The 20914-nt window shown below is 40.1% G+C and overlaps 1 protein-coding gene across 6 annotated transcripts in view; it reads left to right on the top strand.

Moving 5' to 3' along the window:
• The window catches only part of LOC136835014 (pyruvate dehydrogenase phosphatase regulatory subunit, mitochondrial-like), a 75968-nt gene that overhangs the window by 37164 nt on the left and 17890 nt on the right, over window positions 1-20914 (top strand). For 2 of the 6 annotated variants that reach the window (XM_067098043.1, XM_067098048.1), the window contains 2 exons: window positions 14-61; window positions 20054-20083. The exons of 2 other annotated variants lie outside the window; for them this stretch is intronic. In XM_067098043.1, coding sequence (XP_066954144.1) covers window positions 14-61; window positions 20054-20083 — 78 coding nt within the window. The remainder of the gene's footprint in view (window positions 1-13; window positions 62-20053; window positions 20084-20914) is intronic. 2 more of the 6 variants (XM_067098046.1, XM_067098045.1) reach the window with 2 other exon arrangements.

Here is a 20914-nt window from a genome sequence, read left to right as displayed (position 1 = left end):
CTTTTTTCCAAAGTCTGTCGGCTTTGACAAAAACAGGCAGTTTGATGCTGAAGAAATGAAGGTAAATTTGGAAATGTGATGATGTTTCAGTTAGCTGTGTGCATCTGAACATTAGTATAGAGCTGAATTTCTATGCTTTTGTCTTTTGCTGCATGCTTATGCTTTTGTCTGTCAAAGACAATTATTTTTTTGGTACTGTGATCGTACACTGACCACCAGTTGTGTAGATTTTAATCGTGTAGCGTATGGTGTGATATATTTTAACAAGAAGATATAGTTTTATGTATGCCATTAGGAACTGCAGTGCTCAGGCCAAGGATCAAAAAAGAATAGGAATTGTGCTTTGTTTTACCACAAACCCATTGCTTATAATTAGTCCAATTTCTTGGTCACTGAAACTCTAGACATTCCACTTCCTAATCAGAAGTATTTTAGAACAAAACTGTAACCACTTGGTAGCCTTGCACATTTGCACTCAGATCCATGAGTTTCCACATCCAGGTGTCTCAATCTTCATGCCCAAGCTCCTATGAAATCCCCAGACATTTTATGATTGCTTAATCCTTTGAAATTACTGTAGTCATATGTTCCATCCTTATACAGTAATCCTATTGTTTTTTTATTTTCCCATGCTCATACAATAAAAAATGAAAACTTTAGTTTTCTCGCAGGTAAAACAACTCTCCACTGTGGCTGATAGTTTGCTAAGGAGGATTAATGTATTTTTTTATTGTTTGTTTGAGAGAAAGAATGCTGCCCTTTGCATCAGATAGTGGTAATTTTTTCCTTTTGCGTTGCTTTTTGGTATATGAGTTTATTATTGTCAGTATGGCTGAGCTAGGTATGGACAGTGTGCTAGTTAGTTTATGTCCAAAGTTAGTTTCTGTTTGGTTTGCCACTGACTTTAGGGTATTGTCTGTTGGTTAAGATCACTTTTTTTGTTGCTACCTGTTTTTTGCTTTTGTAGCTTGCTTCCCTTTGGATTAATAGGCCAGTTTTGTTTGGCTTCTTATTAATTTTCTGTATGATTTTCTTTGTGGGATAGTTTTTTTTTGTTGCATTGAGCACAGATTGCTTTTTGAATTATTTGCCCTGTTTGCTTATTTGATTATATGCTTTTTGCCTTTATTATTTACTCTTTGTAATTAATATTGTGTGTACTGTATTTTGTCCTTTTTTTTATTATTTTTGTGTGTACTGTATTTGCATGTAACAGAGTTTTCCATTGATTTGTATTTTACATGTGTTGCATATTTTTTACATTTTTTATATTATGTTACCTTATCTCTGCTACACCCTTCAGAATGTCAGATGGCAAAGTATTTCAAGTTAACCCTTAAACGCTGACTTGTCTGTCGGGTGCCGAGTGGACGCATCGTTATCAACTACAAAAATTTCAACCTTCGGTCAACTTTGACTTGACCGAAATGGTCGAAAACGCAATTGTAAGCTAAAAAAAACATTCTAGTAATATTCAATCATTTACCTTCATTTTGCAACAAATTGGAAGTCTCTAGCACAATATTTCAATTTATGGTAAATTTTTGAAAAAAACTTTTTCCTTACATCCGCGCGGTAACTCGGCCGAAAAATTCAGAAACTCTTTCGTCATTTTGTCGTAAAATTTGCACCATTTTATATTAGCCATTACATAAAGTTTTATATATGAAAATGTGCACAATGTCATGTAAAATACAACAAAAAACAAACCATGGTTGTAGCTGTTATCAGTTTTGAAATATTTTCATATAAATCACGATAAGTGACAAAATTTCAACCTTCGGTCAACTTTGACTCGACCGAAATGGTCGAAAAACGCAATTGTAAGCTAAAACTTTTACATTCTAGTAATATTCAATCATGTACCTTTATTTTGCAACAAATTGGAAGTCTCTAGCACAATATTTTGATTTATGGTGAATTTTTGAAAAAACTTTTCCCTTACGTCCGCGCGCGGTAACTTGGCCACACATCTCTGAAATTCTTTCGTCACTTTGTCGTAATTTTTGCACCGTTTTATATTAGTTGTTACATAAAGTTTTATATATGAAAATGTGCGCAATTTCATGTAGAATACAACAGAAAATAACTCATGGTTGTAGCTTGTATCAGTTTTGAAATATTTTCATGTAAATCACGATAAGTGCCAAAATTTCAACCTTCGGTCAGCTTTAACTCAACCAAAATGGTCGAAAAACGCAATTGTAAGCCAAAAGTCTTACATTCTAGTAATATTCAATCATTTACCTTCATTTTGCAACAAATTGGAAGTCTCTAGCACAATATTTCGATTTATGGTTAATTTTTTGAAAAACTTTTTCCTTACGTCCGCAAAAACTCGGCCAACATCTCAGAAATTCTTTTGTCACTTTGTCGTAATGTTTGCACTGTTTTATATTAGTCATTACATAAAGTTTTATATATGAAAATGTGCGAAATTTCATATCGAATACAACAGAAAATAACTCATGGTTGTAGCTTTTATCAGTTTGGAAATATTTTCATATAAAACTTGATAAGTGCCAAAATTTCAACCTTCGGTCAACTTTAACTCGACCGAAATAGTCGGAAAATGCAATTGTAAGCTAAAAACTCTTACATTCTAATAATATTCAATCATTTACCTTCATTTTGCAACAAATTGGAAGTCTCTAGCACAATATTTCAATTTATGGTGAATTTTTGAAAAACTTTTCCTTACGTCCGGCGTAACTTGGCTTCAACATCTCAGAAATTCTTTCATCACTTTGTCGTAATGTTTGAACCGTTTTATATTAGTCGTTACATAAAGTTTTATATATGAAAATGTGTGCAATTTCATGTAGAATACAACAAAAAATAACTCATGGTTGTAGCTTTTATCAGTTTTGAAATATTTTCATAAAAATCACGATAAATAGAAAAAATTCTACCTTCGGTCAACTTTAACTCGACCGGAATGGTCGAAAACTGCAATTGTAAGCTAAAACACTTACAGTCTAGTAATATTCAATGAATTACCTTCATTTTGCAACAAACGGGAAGAGTCTAGCACAATATTTCGATTTATGGTGAATTTTTAATAAAACTTTTTTACGTGCACGACCTTACTTAATTCATGCATCATTTTGTGATAATATTTTCTGTGTTACTTTGATCGTTTTACAATTTGTTATATAACAAAATCATTGCAATTTAGTGTACAATGCAAAGAAAGAAAAAATAACTCGTTAGCTTTAACCGTTTTGCTCACAGTGCGATTTGTATACAATTATATATGACTTTTTTTGCACTGTCATATATTTCAATATTTACATATGATAATGATATTTTTTTTCATTTCTGATGGTTGCATACTAAACTTCAGGCAATAACAGAAAAAGGAGCCAAAAATGAACTCTTAATCATTAAAACTAAGCATGCTGTGATTTTTTGAAAAAACTTTTTTTCCGCTTCGGCACTAACTCCCAAACGCCGCCGTCATACGACAGACACTTTTGTAAATAGAGGCTCAGCGTTTAAGGGTTAAAGGTACTAACATGCTAGATTAGAGCTCTTTCCACATTATTTTTTAAGTGTAACCTTTATATTAATCCTGGGTTAATGTCAGGCACATGACAGCATCAAACCATATTCAGTAGTTTTTATGTTAAGAATATGGTGCACAGGTGGCTGGATTCTTATTCTTTAATTCCTGTGGTAGCAGTAGGACAGGTTTTCCCTGCTATGGCTGAGGAATTGTAATGCAGTTGATTTATTGTCATCTTTAACCTAAGCGTCAGTCTTTTATTCAGTATGGTATTCTATGAGACAAATTCTCCAGGATTGTCAGCCTCTGCATCATACATGATTGGCAAGTGCTTGTTCTGCTACATGTTTTCATTCCAAGATACTGTGGAACTGTGACACACACTCATGCCTCATTCTCTGGGAGGGAAGAGGCAGAAGATGGACTTGGTACTTTGATTGTACAGTTATAAAACTCTTTAGGGTCACTTGCTTTTCAGGATTTCTGTCACACAAACAGAACTTCCTATACTCTCTTAGAACGAGGGGTCCTGCTACCAGTTCAGTTGTAGGAGCTATAAGTAAGATAGCTGATTCTCTGTCAGCCAGTCTAGCATTTAAGGTACTTGATCCTTCTCTCCTGAACTGTGATTTGGACGATTATAAGTAAAGGGTTTATTGTGAAATAAATATAAATTTTTAAAAATGGTGTTAGTTTTTCATTCAAACCCATTGCTTATTATACAGTTCCAAACTCTAACCCTGCTTCCCTCATAGCTAATTATTCAGTCAATGCAAAATGGAACTAACTGGCTGCTGGACTCCCATGCATCCAAGGGACGCAGACTCACAGGTACCTTTTTCACTTACCTTCCTACTGCAGTCGAACCTCTTAAAACCAGCATTCTGTGGTCTGGGAACTCCCGTGATTCGGCATGGTTTTGAATCAGCTGCCATTATTCCATTGAGCAGCCAGAAGGGCAGCACCACATATTATTTACAACTTCCCAACAGCAAAAGTTATGCCTTATATCTTTTGTTTGTACAAAAATAATTGATAGTAATGAAAATGTTTGAAGTCAGACATGTTTTCAATAAATTCCACTTGAGAAGGGTCTGTAAGGTGTCAAAGAAACGAGCAGGTAAAAGTTACTGCTAGTTTATTACAGATCCAGGCAGTTTATATTATGGCCGACTGACGCCGGGCCGTGAGAGACAATGGAATTGACTGTGACCTGAGGTCGAAACAATAAACAATAATATGCAGTGAACGAAAGTACAAATTACAATACAAAACATACAGAGCTACAATATAGATACAGTCTTGATGCCTGTGAATGAAGAAACATGTGATACACAATGTGACATTCGTATAAATACCATAAAGTAAAAATGATTAAAATCGTGACCTGGCACGTTTTAGGCGTGACTAATTGAGCTTGAAGAAAACGGGAAGTCACCAAAGAAAACAAGCTCAGCGGAGACTTAATTAATGGCGCCCGCGAAACACTATCCTGGCGCCGATTTGGTGACTTTACAAATACTCCCAAGACGAGGGACGCGCCTGATTAATCCCTGTACCTGCTGGGGCGCTGAAGGGTGCCGCTCTTGAAGATAACTGAGGGCCTCCCGCCTGTGAGGCTGCTGTTTGGGCGGTTCCTTCCTGGGCGGCCGCGCTTCGCGGGTGAGGGCGTGCTGGAGTGCGTTTGGGCGGAAGGGGTGCTGCGTCGCTGCCGGGACTCTCCGACAGGAAGGCGGGGCTTCAGCCGGTCTGTGGAGACCCAGTCGTTCTTGCCTGGGAGTGCCAGCTGGAACGCTTGCTGTTCCGCCCCAGCACGCCGGAAGGGTCCCTGTAGGGCTTAGTTAGTGGTGGACGGACGGCGTCGACTCTGACGAAGACGTGGGTGGCGGATGACAGCTGCGGCGCATGAAGGTGGTTGCTTTGTCGATGTATGAGCGCCTGCAAGCGAACTTGCCGCCACGTCGCGGAGCCTCTGCAGAGATGGGGAGGGCGATCATCCGTCACGACTCTCCCGGCACCACGAGGGGTTCCCCATAGGTTTGTTCAGCTGCGGATGGGGTGCCGTCGGCTCTGGGGCGGTCCTCAACCCGAGGAGGACCCACGGCAGCTGATGTTTCCAGTCTCGGCGGTGCAGCGGGCCATGAGGGATGACTTTGGGACCTGTGGAATCGTTCCACCAGGCCGTTGGCTGGGTTGTACGCTGTGGTGGTGTGGTGCGTGGTTCCCAGCAGTTGAGCCAGGCAGTCCACAACTTTCGGAGAGGAAAGCGGGGCCCCTGTCGGTTGTGATGTGGTCCGGGACGCGCGGCGGCTAACCCAACTGGAGAGCAGGGCCTCAGCGCACGCGCTGGCGGTGGCTTCTTGCATGGGTGTGGCTTCGGGCCACCTCGTCGAACGGTCTACCACCGTGAGGAGGTATCTGGATCCGCCTGATGGGGAAGGCCCGACGACGCCGATGTGGATGTGGCGGCGGCGCGCCCTGGTTGTGGAACTCGCCTACCCCGACTGCGTGTGACGACCCACTTTACTGGTCTGGCACTGCAGGCACTGTTTTGCCCAGGCTGTGGCGTCCTTTTGCACCCGTGCCAGACGAACTTTTTGAAAGCAGTTTGGCCGTGGTCCTGCCGGAGGGGTGTGAGAGGCCGTGAATGATGTCGAATACCTGGCGCGGTGTGAGGCTGGAACCAAGGCGGGGGCTGGCCTGTGCTGATGTCACAGAGCAGGCTGGGGCCTCGGGGCGGGTCACGTCCGCCACTTGAGGGATGTGATGGCGGTGCGGTATGCTGGGGTTTCTGGGTCAGCGGCCTGTTCTCTGGCAAGGTCCTGGTAATCTACACTGCTGCACTGCGTTCAACTACGGGATTTTTTTCTTGCCGGGGAGGTACCTGACGGAACAGGTAAATTCGGCTATGGCTGAGAGGTGGCGCTGCTGTCTGGAAGACCATGCGTCCCCTGCTTCGTGAAGGCGTGAACCAGTGGCTGGTGGTCTGTGAAGATTGTGAAGGGCGTCCCCTCCAGGAGGAACTTGAAGTGCCGAACTGCGGTACATCGCGCAGAGTTCCCTGTCGAAAGGTGCTGTAGCGACTCTGCGGGACTGAACTTCTTGCTGAAGAAGGCGATGGGCTGGGGCGCCGTTGATGATTTGCTCCAGAACAGCACCGCCGCAGGCAACGTTACTGGCGCCTGTCGTCAGCTGGAGGGGGAGCCTTGGGATCCTGGTGTGCCAAGGCGGTTGCCTTGGTGAGGGCGGCCTTCGTCAGGAAAAGGCCTGCTGCTGGCTGGGTCCCCAAGACAGGGACTGGTTGACCTTTAGGACTTCCGTCAGGGGCCGTGGTGTCGCGATCCCGGGGATGAACCGCCTGTAGAAGTTTACCATCCTGGAACTCCTGGACGGCCTTGATGGAGGTGGGTGTCGGGAACTTGGCTCGGCTGCCACTTTCGATGTAAGAGGGCGGACGCCTGTCGGAGACACCTCGTGACCCAGGAATTCTGCTTTCTGGGCGCCGAAGGTACACTTGTCGAAACGACGACGAGGCCGTTTCTTGGAGGCGCTGGAGGACTGCTTTGATGTGCCTCTGGTGTTCGCTGTGAGACCTGGAAAATATGAGAATGTCGTCGACGTAGCAGACGCAGAATTTTAGGTCCCCAGGATGCTGTCCATGAGCCGCTGGAAGGTGGCCCCGGCGTTCCTCAGCCCGAAGGTGGAGAAGGCGAACACATAGGACCCGAAGGGCGTGATGATGGCTGTCTTTGGTATGTCCTCTGGCACAACAGGTACCTGGAAATAAGATTTAAGAAGGTCCAATTTAGTGAATATTTTGGCCTCGTGAAAGGAGGCCGTGAGGTCTTGCATATTGGGTAGAGGGTAGTGGTCGGGCTCCGTTGCAATGTTGAGCCGCCTGTAGTCGCCGCAGGGTCTCCAGGAGCCGTCCGGTTTCTGCACCATGTGGAGGGGGAGGCCCATGGACTGGAGGCTTTCCTGCAGATGCCCATCTGTTCCATCTCCGCATGAATGCATTTTTCGCCTCCTGAAGGCGCTGAGGGGAAGCCTGAACTTCGATGTGTCGGGGGCCCTTTAGTCACTATATGGTGGTATATGCCGTGCTTGGCTGGGGCCCCGGGACTTAGCGGCTCGGGCTTAAATACCTCAGGGAACTCCGACAGAAGGTGTGCATACTGGTGGGGGCGACGGCGCTGATGGTGGGTCTGGGTCCCGCCGTTAACGGAGAGACCGGCAGGAGTCGGTATCGAGGCGCTTGCGCCCACGCCGACTAGCAGGCCGAAGTGCGCGCCAGAAAATCGCCCCAGGAGTGGGGTTCCTACGCCGCGACGATGAAGTCCCAGGAGTAACTCTGGCCAAGGATGGAGATCGACAGGAGCCTGGTGCCGTAGGAGAGGATGGGGTTCGTTGGCGGCCCGTCAGAAGCGGCGGGTCTGGTGTCTGGTTGCGGTCCTCTCTGGATGCTGGGAAGACCGACTTAAAGGCTCCTGTGTCGACCAGCATCATCCTGCCGGAGACGGTGTCGCGGACGTAAAAACCTACTGTTTTTGAGGCCCTGGGTTCTTCGGCTGCCATGGCGGCCTGTCCTGCTGGCCGCCGCCACACACGTTTTTGAACGGTTGAACGAGCAGGGCGGCAGGCAGTTTCGGGCGTCCTTTCCGAACCACTTGTGGTAGCGACAGAAGCCGGGGACCTCCGCCTGCTGTGGTTCGTGGACGCCTGTTGGCGATGGCGTTGACGGGCTGCTCACGTCCTCTTCAGGCTGGACGGGCTGACCGGCTGTGTGGCCGGTTTTAGCCGCTGTGAAGCCTTGACGGAGTCTGTGAAGTGTTGTGCCGCCTCTATGAGGTCCTCGACAGGCATGGTGTAGGGGTGAGCGATCTGGTTGCGTACTTCCGGAGGAGTTGGCGAAGGAAGATTTCCCGTATGAAGCTTATCTCGTGCCGCTTGTTTGTGCCACCCAAGACTGGTATTGACAGGAGATCTACGACCATGCCCTGCCGCGTCTCTTGGATTGAGGTCGTCAGTGGATTATTGGCAAGGATAGCACGGGCGGCCCGCTCGGGCGATGGGCAGGGAGCAAGCTTCGGAGGAACTTTTGCGGTGCTGTATGTGAGGGTGTGTGTTTCGGTACTCGCGAGATGAGTTTTGTGTACACGTCCTCCGGAAGGGCGTTGAGCACTGTGTCGGCCTGTAGGATTTCGTCCGTGAGGTCCGCGATTCTGAAGTGGCTCTCCACCCTGCGCAGCCACGCCGATGGGTTCCCCTGCGTAAACGGGCGGCAGCTTTACGGTGAGGGCGCCCGCGATTGTGTTGCCCGCCGTCGTGTGTTCGGGCGCTGGTGTGGAGTTGCGGAGGGCCTCGGCGCGGGGCGGGTGCGGCTGTGATGGGAGGTAGGTAAACCTCGGAGTCCATGAGGTCCGCGTTTAACTGCATGAAGGAGGGGATATCGCGCCCATGCTCGCTCCTTTGACCCCTTACTGGAGTGGGGTACTCGGCGTCAGTACGCACTTTCGCGCCGCTGTGGTTCCGCTTAGTGACGCTGGTGGGGTACGCCGACGAGAGTCAGCACGCCAAACGCTGGTTACAGCGCCGTGTTTAGGCCGCTAAGAGCGTTTTGGAGAAATCCTGAGCCAAGACTGAGTCGCCGTGAGTCCACTAATGGCCCCGGATACTCCGGGTCACCACTGTAAGGTGTCAAAGAAACGAGCAGGTAAAAGTTACTGCTAGTTTATTACAGATCCAGGCAGCTTATATTGCGGCCGACTGACGCCGGGCCGTGAGAGACAATGGAATTGACTGTGACCTGAGGTCGAAACAATAAACAATAATATGCAGTGAACGAGTACAAATTACAATACAAAACATACAGAGCTACAATATAGATACAGTCTTGATGCCTGTGAATGAAGAAACATGTGATACACAATGTGTGACATTCGTATAAATACCATAAAGTAAAAATGATTAAAATGCGTGACCTGGCACGTTTTAGGCGTGACTAATTGAGCTTGAAGAAAACGGGAAGTCACCAAAGAAAACAAGCTCAGCGGAGACTTAATTAATGGCGCCGCCGAAACACTATCCTGGCGCCGATTTGGTGACTTTACAGGTCTACCTAGTCAAAGCTTTTAATCAAAACATTGAAGCATTTGGCAACACATCAATTCCTTTCTCTTAAGAGTCTTGAAAGACTTGTAGTTGATATGGTTTTGATCATTTCTTTTGTATTGCTGTATATTTACCCATTCAATATGCCTCCCATGAGATCAGAAGGTAAGAAGCGCAAACAAAAATCTCTATCTTTCTAGAAAATGTTTCTCTCCTTCCCCTCTTGTTAGCAAATGTTTAGTGTTCATTTTCCTAATAGGTGGCGGTGTGCTGTGTTTAATTTTTGACAGCAAAGTATCAGATGCACTGAGTGATCGCCAAAGTTCATTCTTTATTTTTGTCATTTTATTACCCTCTATAATCAAAATATATGACGAAGAAACTAATAGCGATAATCATGAAGATAATAAATTTAGGAGATGAAAGTCACTGATAATATTATGTAGATTCTGAGAAAAGTCAAGTAGTTGACTTACGGTTAGGCTAATTCAGGAATGTAGGGTAAATGTGTTAAATGAAGTACACTATTTTAAAGAAAATTACAGTATACAGTATGAAGTTATAAAATGATAAAAGTGAAAATGTATGGGTAATGAAATTATAAAAATCGGTGTCAGAACTTTGCCAAGTAGTAGGCTAAGTCGGCAACTAGGCTATGTGTTTGTGGAATTAGCTTGCAAGACTATGTTTACATAGGGGCTTAATTTTTTAAGGGTGTATTCTATATTCCGGGATTTTGTGTGTTCCGGCAGTGGCCTGATCCCAAGGTTCCCAGATTTAACAGGTTGGACTGTACCATTTTCTTGTTCAGGGATTAAATGTTTGGAGCAATTTGTTGACCATGAAGTTGGGCTATTAGAAGCACACTAATGGGTTTATATGAAGAAATTAAAAAAAATTTATTATCTCTGAGGAACATGGATAAATATTGAGCGCTGATACTTTCTACCCTTGGAAATTGCAACTTTATTGTATTACAAATAAGTAGGCATGCATTTTAGTGATATTTTGACCATTGTTAATAGTAGATATCAAGTTTTAACATGTTTCTTGCATGTACTGTTTGTTCATTATAGCTAATTAATCATGAGGTGCTTTATTTTGTTTAGAAATCAACCAGTTGCACCATTATCCTGAAAACATTGTACCCATTATATCAGGCCAGTTTCCTACTGCTGCTCACATCTACACTCATACTGTTGTGTGACTGTAAGGTCAATATCCTATCAGCACTTACCGAGATAGTCTGTGTGTGCTCCCAGCCTTTGCTTCTTGATCTTGTGTGCAAAGTTAGTACTGTACTCTTATTTACTCTTTACTCCCATCCTGAGTATGTAATTCCTTTATTGGTGTGTATATGTTTGTTGGAGGGACTAGGTTCTGCCTGTCTCTGTTGACAAGATTTGAATAAGAACATGATCTTCTTTCTGCTTCTGGATGGGCTTCATTCACAGATTACCTTCTTTGTTTCATTTTGTTAAAGCTTTCATAAGCAGAGTATGTGTAATTAACTTTTTTTTTTTTTTTGCTTACTTCCTGGTGAGCATTGTCAGGAAATCCTTATGTTTATGTATTATCTTCACATCTTTTTAGAACAATGAATTAGTGAATTTTCTCAAATTAAAATTTGCTTTGTACTTACTGCAAGTACATCAGAACCGAGAACTTGTGAGGATTCTGGTGCTAAGTTATTCTTGAAAATAATTAGAGTTTTGAGAGTTTAAATGTTCTCTAGGATAAAATGGGATAGTGAATTGGTGTGTACAGTTAGTATTATTTTTGGGGTGTGAGTAAGGCCTTGCCTTGTGGCTATTGTTGTTAAGACTTAGTTTGAGATTCTTCATCACAGATTTCAATTTCTGCCAGGTAAGGTTTGCAGGGTGTTTATGTCTTTCCTGGAAAAAGATCTTCTCTTATGTTTGATCTGTTGGTATGGTATGAATGGATTAGGATGTTGGCTCAGATTTGCTCAGAAGAGAGCATATAATGCCATGTTTCCAAGATTCCTCCCAACATGTCTTTGTACTCTTCAGCTGGTGACACATCACTACTTTCTCTATCTGCCCCTCTTCCCTCTTGTGACAAAAAAGAGGTTATTATTGGACAAAACAAGTACGACTCTGGCTCCACTAACAAAGAAATCATGTGGTTCAACAATTATGGAAATAGTGGTCTTGTTCTTGTGATGGACTGAATCACCCTCATTTGCATCATTACCTCGACAGAAGACAGAGCCTGGCATTCTTGCTCTCTTCTGCTCACTTGGGGCTGTACCCTCCCTCTGTCCCCATGTAGGAGCAATTCATTCTTGGCCATCAAGATGCCAAAACCCTCCTCCTGGGTCTTGCTTTCAAACCAACCATCCTCCAAACCCTGGGTCTTGTGCAGCTGCTGTATCCCTGTGGCTGCCACCATGTGTCACAACACTGAATCCAAGATGCCTCTTCTTCCACTTCAGTCAGAAGACAGTGCTTTTATGGAGAGGATTCTAACAATGATAGATTGACCAGGCAAGAAGGGTGAATTTTTTCACGGTAATGGTACAACTGGAATGAGTTTCCACAGAATAAGGAATCTTATGAATACTTACCGGATTTGTATGAAAAATATATTATGTTATAAAAAACATTGCACTTTTTAGAAATGTTTTTCGTGGATATGTTCTGTAGCTTGAACATGTAATCCCTTTGATGGCAGAGGGAATATTAGTATTTTTGGTAGCTGAGACAGCAATGTCTCTTGATATATTCACTTTCACTTGCAATAGTATTAATTGACATTATTGGATGTTTTTGATATATGAGGTGTGGTCTGGTTAAACTACTTAATAATAACAATTGGCACTTGAATCACATAGCTTCTGTGGAAAAAGCAGTTTGGTCTGATTCATTTATCTGGAGGCTTATTACATTATAGTAGGTTGCTCATGATTTTGAAAGTAATGGATAAAGGCTATCAGCTGCAAGATTAGGCATGACAGAGTGAGTCAGTCAGTTTGGACAGATAACTTAATAGTATGAGTTTTCCCAGATCGTGTGGTTCATCTAAATTACCTTCCTCAACAAGGTTTAAAGGTTATGTTTTTCCCACTTCTGTGCACTAGCAGGATATTCCAGGAATGGGAAAAAGTCTTAATGAATGTGTTGAAAATATCCCATAGGCGACCCTTCTAGATAACAAGCTGTAGGTGAACAGCAATGAAAATTTGAGTTTTTCCCTGAGGAAACCGTTTCACCATTCATTCTGTTAACTGTTCCAGCCTGTGAAATAGTTTAGCATGGCAAGCCCTCACTATAAATATAGGAACTAAATTCAGTCATAAGAATTGCCAGTAATGCATGTTAATACATTTACTGATGTACTCACTGTTGAGTGACCTTGGCAGAGCTATATTATTGACTGGGTGCTTATGCATTGTAATTTTTTACTTGCAGGTACAGTATTTCTTGTGTGTATTAAGTTTCATGCTTCTCTTAAGAGCAGCTTTTTTCTGTAGCTTGTATATTAAATTCCTTTCAGCATCATTTCTACACCTGTTCCTATTGAATGTTGAAGCACATTCCTTAGTAATGTTGCACATTTTGAAGATTGATCTACTATGGAGTTTTATTCATCATGCATATGGTTAATTATTTTAATTTTCCCCAACCATTAAGAGAGCTAGGATCATTCCAGTGTTGTCATAGCATTAGGGCTATATGTACATCTTTTGTATTTAAAAGAAATTTTAAAATTTCTTCTATTTATGGTTTTGCTTCATTGAAGTCCCCTAATACCTTTGTGCTCTTTTACCTTTGAGACCTAAACCATAAATGCTTTGACTTGCCCCCTTGTACAAGCTGCAGGCCAGGTTACTACTCTTTAAAAGAAGAGGATGCTCCTGACTGACTCTTTTCCTCTTACTCCTAACCTTGGTCACATCATGGAGTTTGATCAGCTGGGACATTTGCTTTTATGCTGCAAGTGGAGAAAAAGAGCTTTGGCCCACAGTTGATGTAGTCCTTCAGCAGTACAGGCCATAGTTTTGCTAACACAGCTCTGGCTCATTTCATGACTCTTAATATTAAATAACAGAGAACAGAAAACATAGAAGTGAAAGTACCTTGTGATGTGAAATAGACAAGAAGGACAACTGTATAACATCAGAAAATTAAAATTACCCTTACTGAAAATTATTATGGAAATACACAGGTGCATGACTGTAGTGACAAAAAAACAAGCCTAAAATGAAAAGTCACATGGACAGTCCCCAGAAGGCAAGGGAGTATTAGGAATTACATACTTAGGGAAACCAATCAAATATTACTCATAGCAACACTTGGTGGCAAAACAAAACAGCTGACTGAAATGAAAAAACACCATTAAAAATGGAAGAAATTCACAAATCACTACAAACAAATATCAGAATGAAGAAAAATGACTTCTTGGATGGTGGTGGAGCATTGTTTAGGCATGCACAGTGGGGTCTTGGGGCACAACTAGAGAGTCACTTGGGTGGATTGAAGGGTATTTATGTTTAAGGGATTTACAATGAACAAATGAGAAAGAGCAAGAAGGAGCTTGCCAGTCATGGAACCTAAAAATTTTCCAGGTCTTCGTTCTGTGTACATAGTAACATACATGATTAGTTTCACATGGTAAAATTTAATGAATTTGCGCTTTGTGGCCCAATCCTTTAGAATATTATTTGTCCATCATTTCAGTGTCACTGGAAGCTGACCATAATTGAGGTCTTTTTAACAGCCATGGCCTTATCCATATCCTTTCCTGGGTCAGTAGGTTGTTTTTGAGGTACCTCTCTATCACCTCCTTTATATTTTATTCTCCTTTATATTTTATTCTCTTATAGGGAAGCTCTACAAAATCCTGTAGCATAAGATTCATATCTTTGTCCCCCCTCTTAACTAACAGTATTGTCAACCCACTAAATTTTATTTCTTTTAGCTATTTAAAATTTACTGATTCACTGGATACTAATAACAAGAGTAAAATGGCATGAAACTAGGATTTCATCTGGAAGTATGTTAACTTCCAGTTTACTCCAGCCATCCCTAATTCTCCCACTACTTAATGAGACATTTGCATTCATTCACCTTCAAAACACTTCTAGCCTTTAGCACATGTAACATTCCTTTACTTCAGGCTTGTGTGCCCTTCCAGAGTAATGCAAGAAATGAAGGCTAAGCCAGATAGTCAAGGTGAGGACAAAGTTCTTGGTATTCAGGCAGTACCACTATTGTCATATGACTTCTATGCGATGCTGAAACTTTGCTAATGGTTCTTGAAAGTTTATTAGTTTGTGTTCTGATTTTTCTAAGTAATTAGTCTCCAGGCAAGTGAGTTAGATCTACAGTACTTGCTATACCACTCCCCGAGTAAGCAGACTGATGCTTCATAAAAGAAATCACATTTTCCTTGGGTTAAATTAAGATTTATTTTTGAAGTGAGTTAAATGTGCAATATTGAATATATACATAATTTAGAAACATGCATATTAGTGTTTGTGATAATCTAGTTTTGGAATGTTTTATCTGCATACTGTTGTAACATTTATATTGAATTATTGTTAAATGTTCAATTGTGTAACTTACTGCAAAATCATTGACATTCACAGGATAGTAACAACTTCTAGAAAGTAAGAAGTGAAGTGGATGCTTTCAGTGTTTTTGCCTAGGAAGTATATTTTCCATGTTTGCCTGTTTGTCTTTTAGCAGGAATAAGGGAATCTGTGGAACAGATGTTGATGAAACTTTGTAGAATAATTCATAAGGAGAAACCCTCCTCTCCAGGTGAATAACTTTTGTTTGGATGAATTTTTTGGCCGTAGAATATCAGTCAAAAGTTTATCATCTGGAGGGAGTCACTCAGTGAATGTTTCCAGCTGGTTTGGTCAAAATTTGTTTTTTTCAAACAAATTTTTTCAATACAGATGCAGATTACTGTGGATATAAATAAACAAATCAGCATAGCTGATGTTGTTATTATTATTATTATTATTATTATTATTATTATTGTTATTATTGTTATTATTAAACTTTAGACATCACCATTGCACCCACTATATTATTTGAAGCTTATAGCAGATTTAATTGTCCCTAAATATTTGTTGAACTTTTAAGTTGAAAATGGTTACAAATTATAGGTCAAATTGCAGGTACTTGGCAAAGGTTTGCAATATCTCTCTCTATTGAGATTTAAAAAATACTGTAAGGGATTCAGTTAGGTTTATGCATGTGATATCAGTGATTTCACAACAGTTCTTCACTGGATTGTTTTCCTATCAGATTGCAGCAGTGTATATGTACAGTATGTGAAAACTATCAATTGAGAGAATGGTTTTATCTTGTAAATCTCACAAAAGCATAAGAGTAGCTACATCCACTGAGTGGTGCTGTATTGTTAAGGTAATATTATCTAGACTTTTGATTTTGTATGTTTTTACCATTGCATCTAATCGCATATTTTGTGGCTAGATTTTCTTAAGAACTGTAATTTTATTTATCTAGTATTTTGTGCCTCTCTGAGTCTTCGAAATAATGCTAATGTTTTTCCCTTGTAGCCCTGTAGTTTTTGGAAATTCTTGTACAATTTAAGTTGTTTTTAGCTTGATATTTATCCTTTGAATTATACCAATTCACAGTATCAGGCTTCATTACAGTAGATTTTGTATGACTGATTTATTAATGTAAGAAGCCAGAGTTGTGCTACAGGTTAGCAAAGGTAAAATTTTGTTTCTTTTACAGAATTCATATATACACTTTGTTAAAGAATTGGAGACACTTTTTTAGCATTTATCTGTCTGTTGCCCCCCTCTTCCCTTCCCATTTCATGCTCAAACTATCTCCAGCTCATGAAACTGCAATCTGTTTTCTGCCTTATTACCACCTATCCCTCAGCTACATTTTCATGATTTAACCAAATTATTGATATCATCATCAGATACATAACTTAATCAATATAATTTGCCATCAAGTTTTTGGCAGAATACTCATTTCCAGAAATTACAGCACTTGAGGTGCCAGTTTTAAGTTATAATTTTGTCCATCTTTGCAGCTTCCATTCTCTCTGATTAACAGGAATTATGGCAGTCATTTCCTCTGATTAATAGGCATTACGGCATTCATTCCTTATGACTGACAAGCATTACAGCATTCTTTCCCTCTGATTAACAGATGTTATGAAATTCATTCCCTCTGATTAACAGGCATTACGCCATTCATCCCTTCTGATTAACAGGCATTACAGCATTCATTCCCTGTAATTTACAAGCATTACGGTACTCATTCCCTCTGATTACAGGCATTACTACAGCCATTCCCCCTAAATAACAGGCATTCCTGCAAGCATTTCTTATCGTGATTTTACCTCAGGTTGAGATGAAATTCCCTTAGTTTTTACTTGAAACTTGTTCATGAATTATTGGCCATGACAAGAGTGATTGAAAGGCAAAAATAGATGTCTTGGCAGATAACCAACTCAGCTTCTTTCTGGTTACCATGAAGTAAACTCTTTATCATCATCTTCCCAAATTCATGCCAATTAAAGTTAAAAATAGATATTAACAAAGATCAAGTTTCTTGACCTATTTTGCATGGTTTAGATTCAACGGCTGCTTTTGGTGTGCAAATTATCAGGGATAATTAAGGGATTGTTGCACAGTTTGTAAGTTTCTAAACAGCAAATAAAATTGTGGCAAGAATATGTCAGCCTTCCTTGCCAAATTGCCTATTTCTTTTTTTAATTTTTAATAATTTTAGTTGACTTTATCTGCAAAGTAGGAAAACCTTTTGCTACAGTGAAATATGTACTCGGATCCACTTGAAATAGATAAATGTTTTTTGCACATGCAGATCATTCAGTAATCCATTAGAACAGAATCTCTGCTATAACAAAATTTGGTCTCATTTGCATTTATTTTTTCAGGTCTCCCACAAATAATTTACTAATTGTTATACAGTATATTAATTGTTATACAGTACCTGTGTGTTGCAATTTCAAGATGAAATATGCAAGAATCATCCTGGTTTTAAGGGACATTGTAATAAATTTTGCAAAAGATTTTGTTTTTGAGATTTTGTCAACAGGTTATCTGTCTTGTTTGCAAGTACTGTAATCTCATTTTTTACCTAAATGTTTAAAAGAGTAATTTTATATTATAGTAATTACAAATTTTTCCACAGATTGCGGCTGAAGATCTATATTTATTTCACAATAAACCTTTTTCTTAGCCTTTTTTGTGGGCCATGAAATTATCTTAGACATTTCAGTTCTTAAAATAAAAGAAAATGGCATTCAGCCGATAGTAGTCTGCAGGTAATGGTGGGATCCTGGGGTCATTATTCAAGCATCAGTGAGGGTGTCACCTCACTGGTGGACTACCCATACATTTTGCTGTTGTGCTCTTTTGTTTTGAAGATTACATTCTTTCATTTCATTTTAAATTCTTTTCTGCCTAATTTGTGTGTATTTCATTTTCCCTCAATTTTCTGTATTGCGATGATTTTTCCTGTTGTCAGTGTAGTTTATCAAGAAATTTATATAAATACAGTGAAGCTCTGTAGCGAATTTCATCTGTTTCACCGTAATTAAACCCTTTTTTCCACCAGTCATAAAAATTGTTCACCTTGTACTTTACTTCCAATCCTAGCTAAGCAAGGCTAATTTTAGCCAGCAGATCAATATAAAAGCAAATATGCTGTCACTAATAAAGTAGTTTATGCCTTGCATATTATGGTTAGTTCTATTCTTTTTGATGTTAGTGATAACTAGTTAGTAATTGATAGATTAGTTAACATCTTCTTGAAAGCTCCCTTCATTGCTAACTTTATAGTTTTGCTTGTCTTTTAAAATCACTCCCAAGAAGCTTTGCTTTCACATGGCTTCTACAGGTCTTAAGTAGCCAATCCAGGATTTTTAGCTGTTTGAGCCTTACCACCTAAACTGAGATTTGGGTTGATCATGAGTACCTTATTTCCTGGTGTCGAAGATGGTCAGACCTTAAGATGCACCCCAATTTTGATTTACAAAAAAAAAAAAAAAAAAAAAAGAGGTCCAGCATTTTCATGAGTTAATGGCTTTGTTTTGGTTGGGGTACTGTGTGCATTTGACTGTCTTAATGCATTGAAGTACTGTGGTTTCGGCTGTTACAGCATATTGATTATTGTAGTTTTATCAGTTCATATATTTTGTAGTCCATTGATTTTGTTATTTGATAAGCATTTCTGAAGTTGACATTTAAGCAGACTGAAAACTCTAACAAATTACCAAGTAATGTATAGAGCATGAACTACCCAGCCCATGTTTTGTCAGGAATTTTCTTGGCTGACAGTATCTCAGCGTGTGCAAGTGATTGGGGCTTCAGATGGTGCAGTTTTTTAAGTTTTTGATAGTGTAAGCATATGCAGAATTGTTGCAAAATCAGATGAAGGAAAAACCAAACAATGCAACAGGAAAATTAGAACTATGGAATTAGTTTATTCCAGTTACTTTTTGTAAAAACATGGCATGAACATGATATCCCAAATAAAACAAAATAAAAACAATAAAGGTTAAAATTGATGTATGCACTGTAATACCAATCTCACAAAAAATCCATTGTATTCTTCAAAACCTATAAATATTTTGCAGATTTTTACCATTTGTAGAAATATTACAGGAACGTGATATGAATATGTCTGATTTCAATAATCTTGCTATAATATTTATCAGTAAACCCTTTTAACATACTGCAATATTACTTTTGTTAGCTAATAATGCTCCCTTAAAGTCAGGATCATTTGGAGAGAGTTAAGATACCAGTAATATTGATTTACCACATTCAAGTTACTGCTCATCTGTTGACTTGTCTGCTAAATAATCTGCTGATGTGGGATGAATCTTTTTTTATGATAGTCTTATTTTAATAATTTTAACTAAGTATAATTTAAACACTTCATTCAGATATTGTACAAGGAGTTCTGATTAAGGTCAAGCAAAGTTAACTTTCCTCTAGGGTTAGGATAGGCACCAGTTGAAAATATAACTGTAAATGTCGGAGTCTTATTTAAAAAACAGCATCTTTGATGCTGGGAAAATGGTAATTATAATTTTTGAGAATAAGAGTCATGTTTTCATAAAAATCCTTTACTTATGATGCAAGTTTCCACCTCCTGGCTTCACTATTTCTTGCACTTCATGGATAAGAAGGCAGTTATTGAATGACTTATGGTTGCATGAGACCCTGGGATCTGCGCACAAGCATGTGCAGTACTGCTGGACAACTGTAGTTTTCTTTCTTTATTTTAAATGGGACTGAATTCTTTGGGACAATATCATGATGCACAAAATGGCTATTTAGGAGTAATGGATTTGTAATAAAAAGATTTTAACGTGTAAGTTTTAAAAGAAAATATACAATATTTCATGATAATTACACGTTTAAAACATTTTTTCCAGAGTACATCTGACAGTCTTTATAGATCAAAGGTAAGGACTGGAAATATGCTGATGCCTTCATGATTTTCACTGCACTTTTATTTTATCTTTCTTTGCCATCCTTATGTTCCAGATATGTTATGAAATTAATTTATTTTCATTACAGTGGTACCTCAGTACTTGGACACTTCATACCAGGAGGCTGTCCAAGTACCGATCTGTCTGAAAACTGAATGAATTTTTCCCATAAGGAATAATGTAAATTGGAGTAATCTGTTCCAGAACTCTAAAAATACAAAAAGATTAAAAGCATTTTGACTTAAATTCAACAAGCCTAGCATGCAGAAATCACACAAAAAAACTAAACAAAAGAAGTACATACTTAGGGGATTGAGTTGATGGCAAATGTGGCATGTGATGAGGAGGGTAAGAGGAGGAGAGATGTTGTTGTAGGTATCTGTGCTTCAGTTGTTGTTTCTCTTTTCTCTCATTCTACCTCTTTCTTGTTAAGACCAGTTTCTGTTTTACTGAAAACCTGTCCAATGATGTTTGTTTTTGCCTGTTTCGTAATGTTTCTGGTGTGAGAAATAACATTGTCAATCAGCAGGTTGATAACACAGTTTGCTACAGCTTTGCAGAGTGATATTTTTCTAGGAAACTTTGCACTTCCCCCCATTTTATACGCATTTCTTTTATTGAGGAACTAATGGCATCCTCCTTTCCCTCCTCCTCCTCCTCCTCTCCTGAACACAGACCCTCAGCTGCTGTCTGTTGCTTCCTCAGAAGGTCCAGCAGTTCTGTGGTGAGCCCCTCCTTGTACCTGTCCACTTGACTCCTCCTCATCATCATCACAACATGGCTTAGTCTCAAACCCTTCAAGTC

This window comes from Macrobrachium rosenbergii, chromosome 54, assembly GCF_040412425.1.
Source record: "Macrobrachium rosenbergii isolate ZJJX-2024 chromosome 54, ASM4041242v1, whole genome shotgun sequence".
NCBI lineage: Eukaryota > Metazoa > Arthropoda > Malacostraca > Decapoda > Palaemonidae > Macrobrachium > Macrobrachium rosenbergii.
Note: the sequence above shows the minus strand (reverse complement) of the source record. Positions and strands in the feature narration are given on the sequence as shown.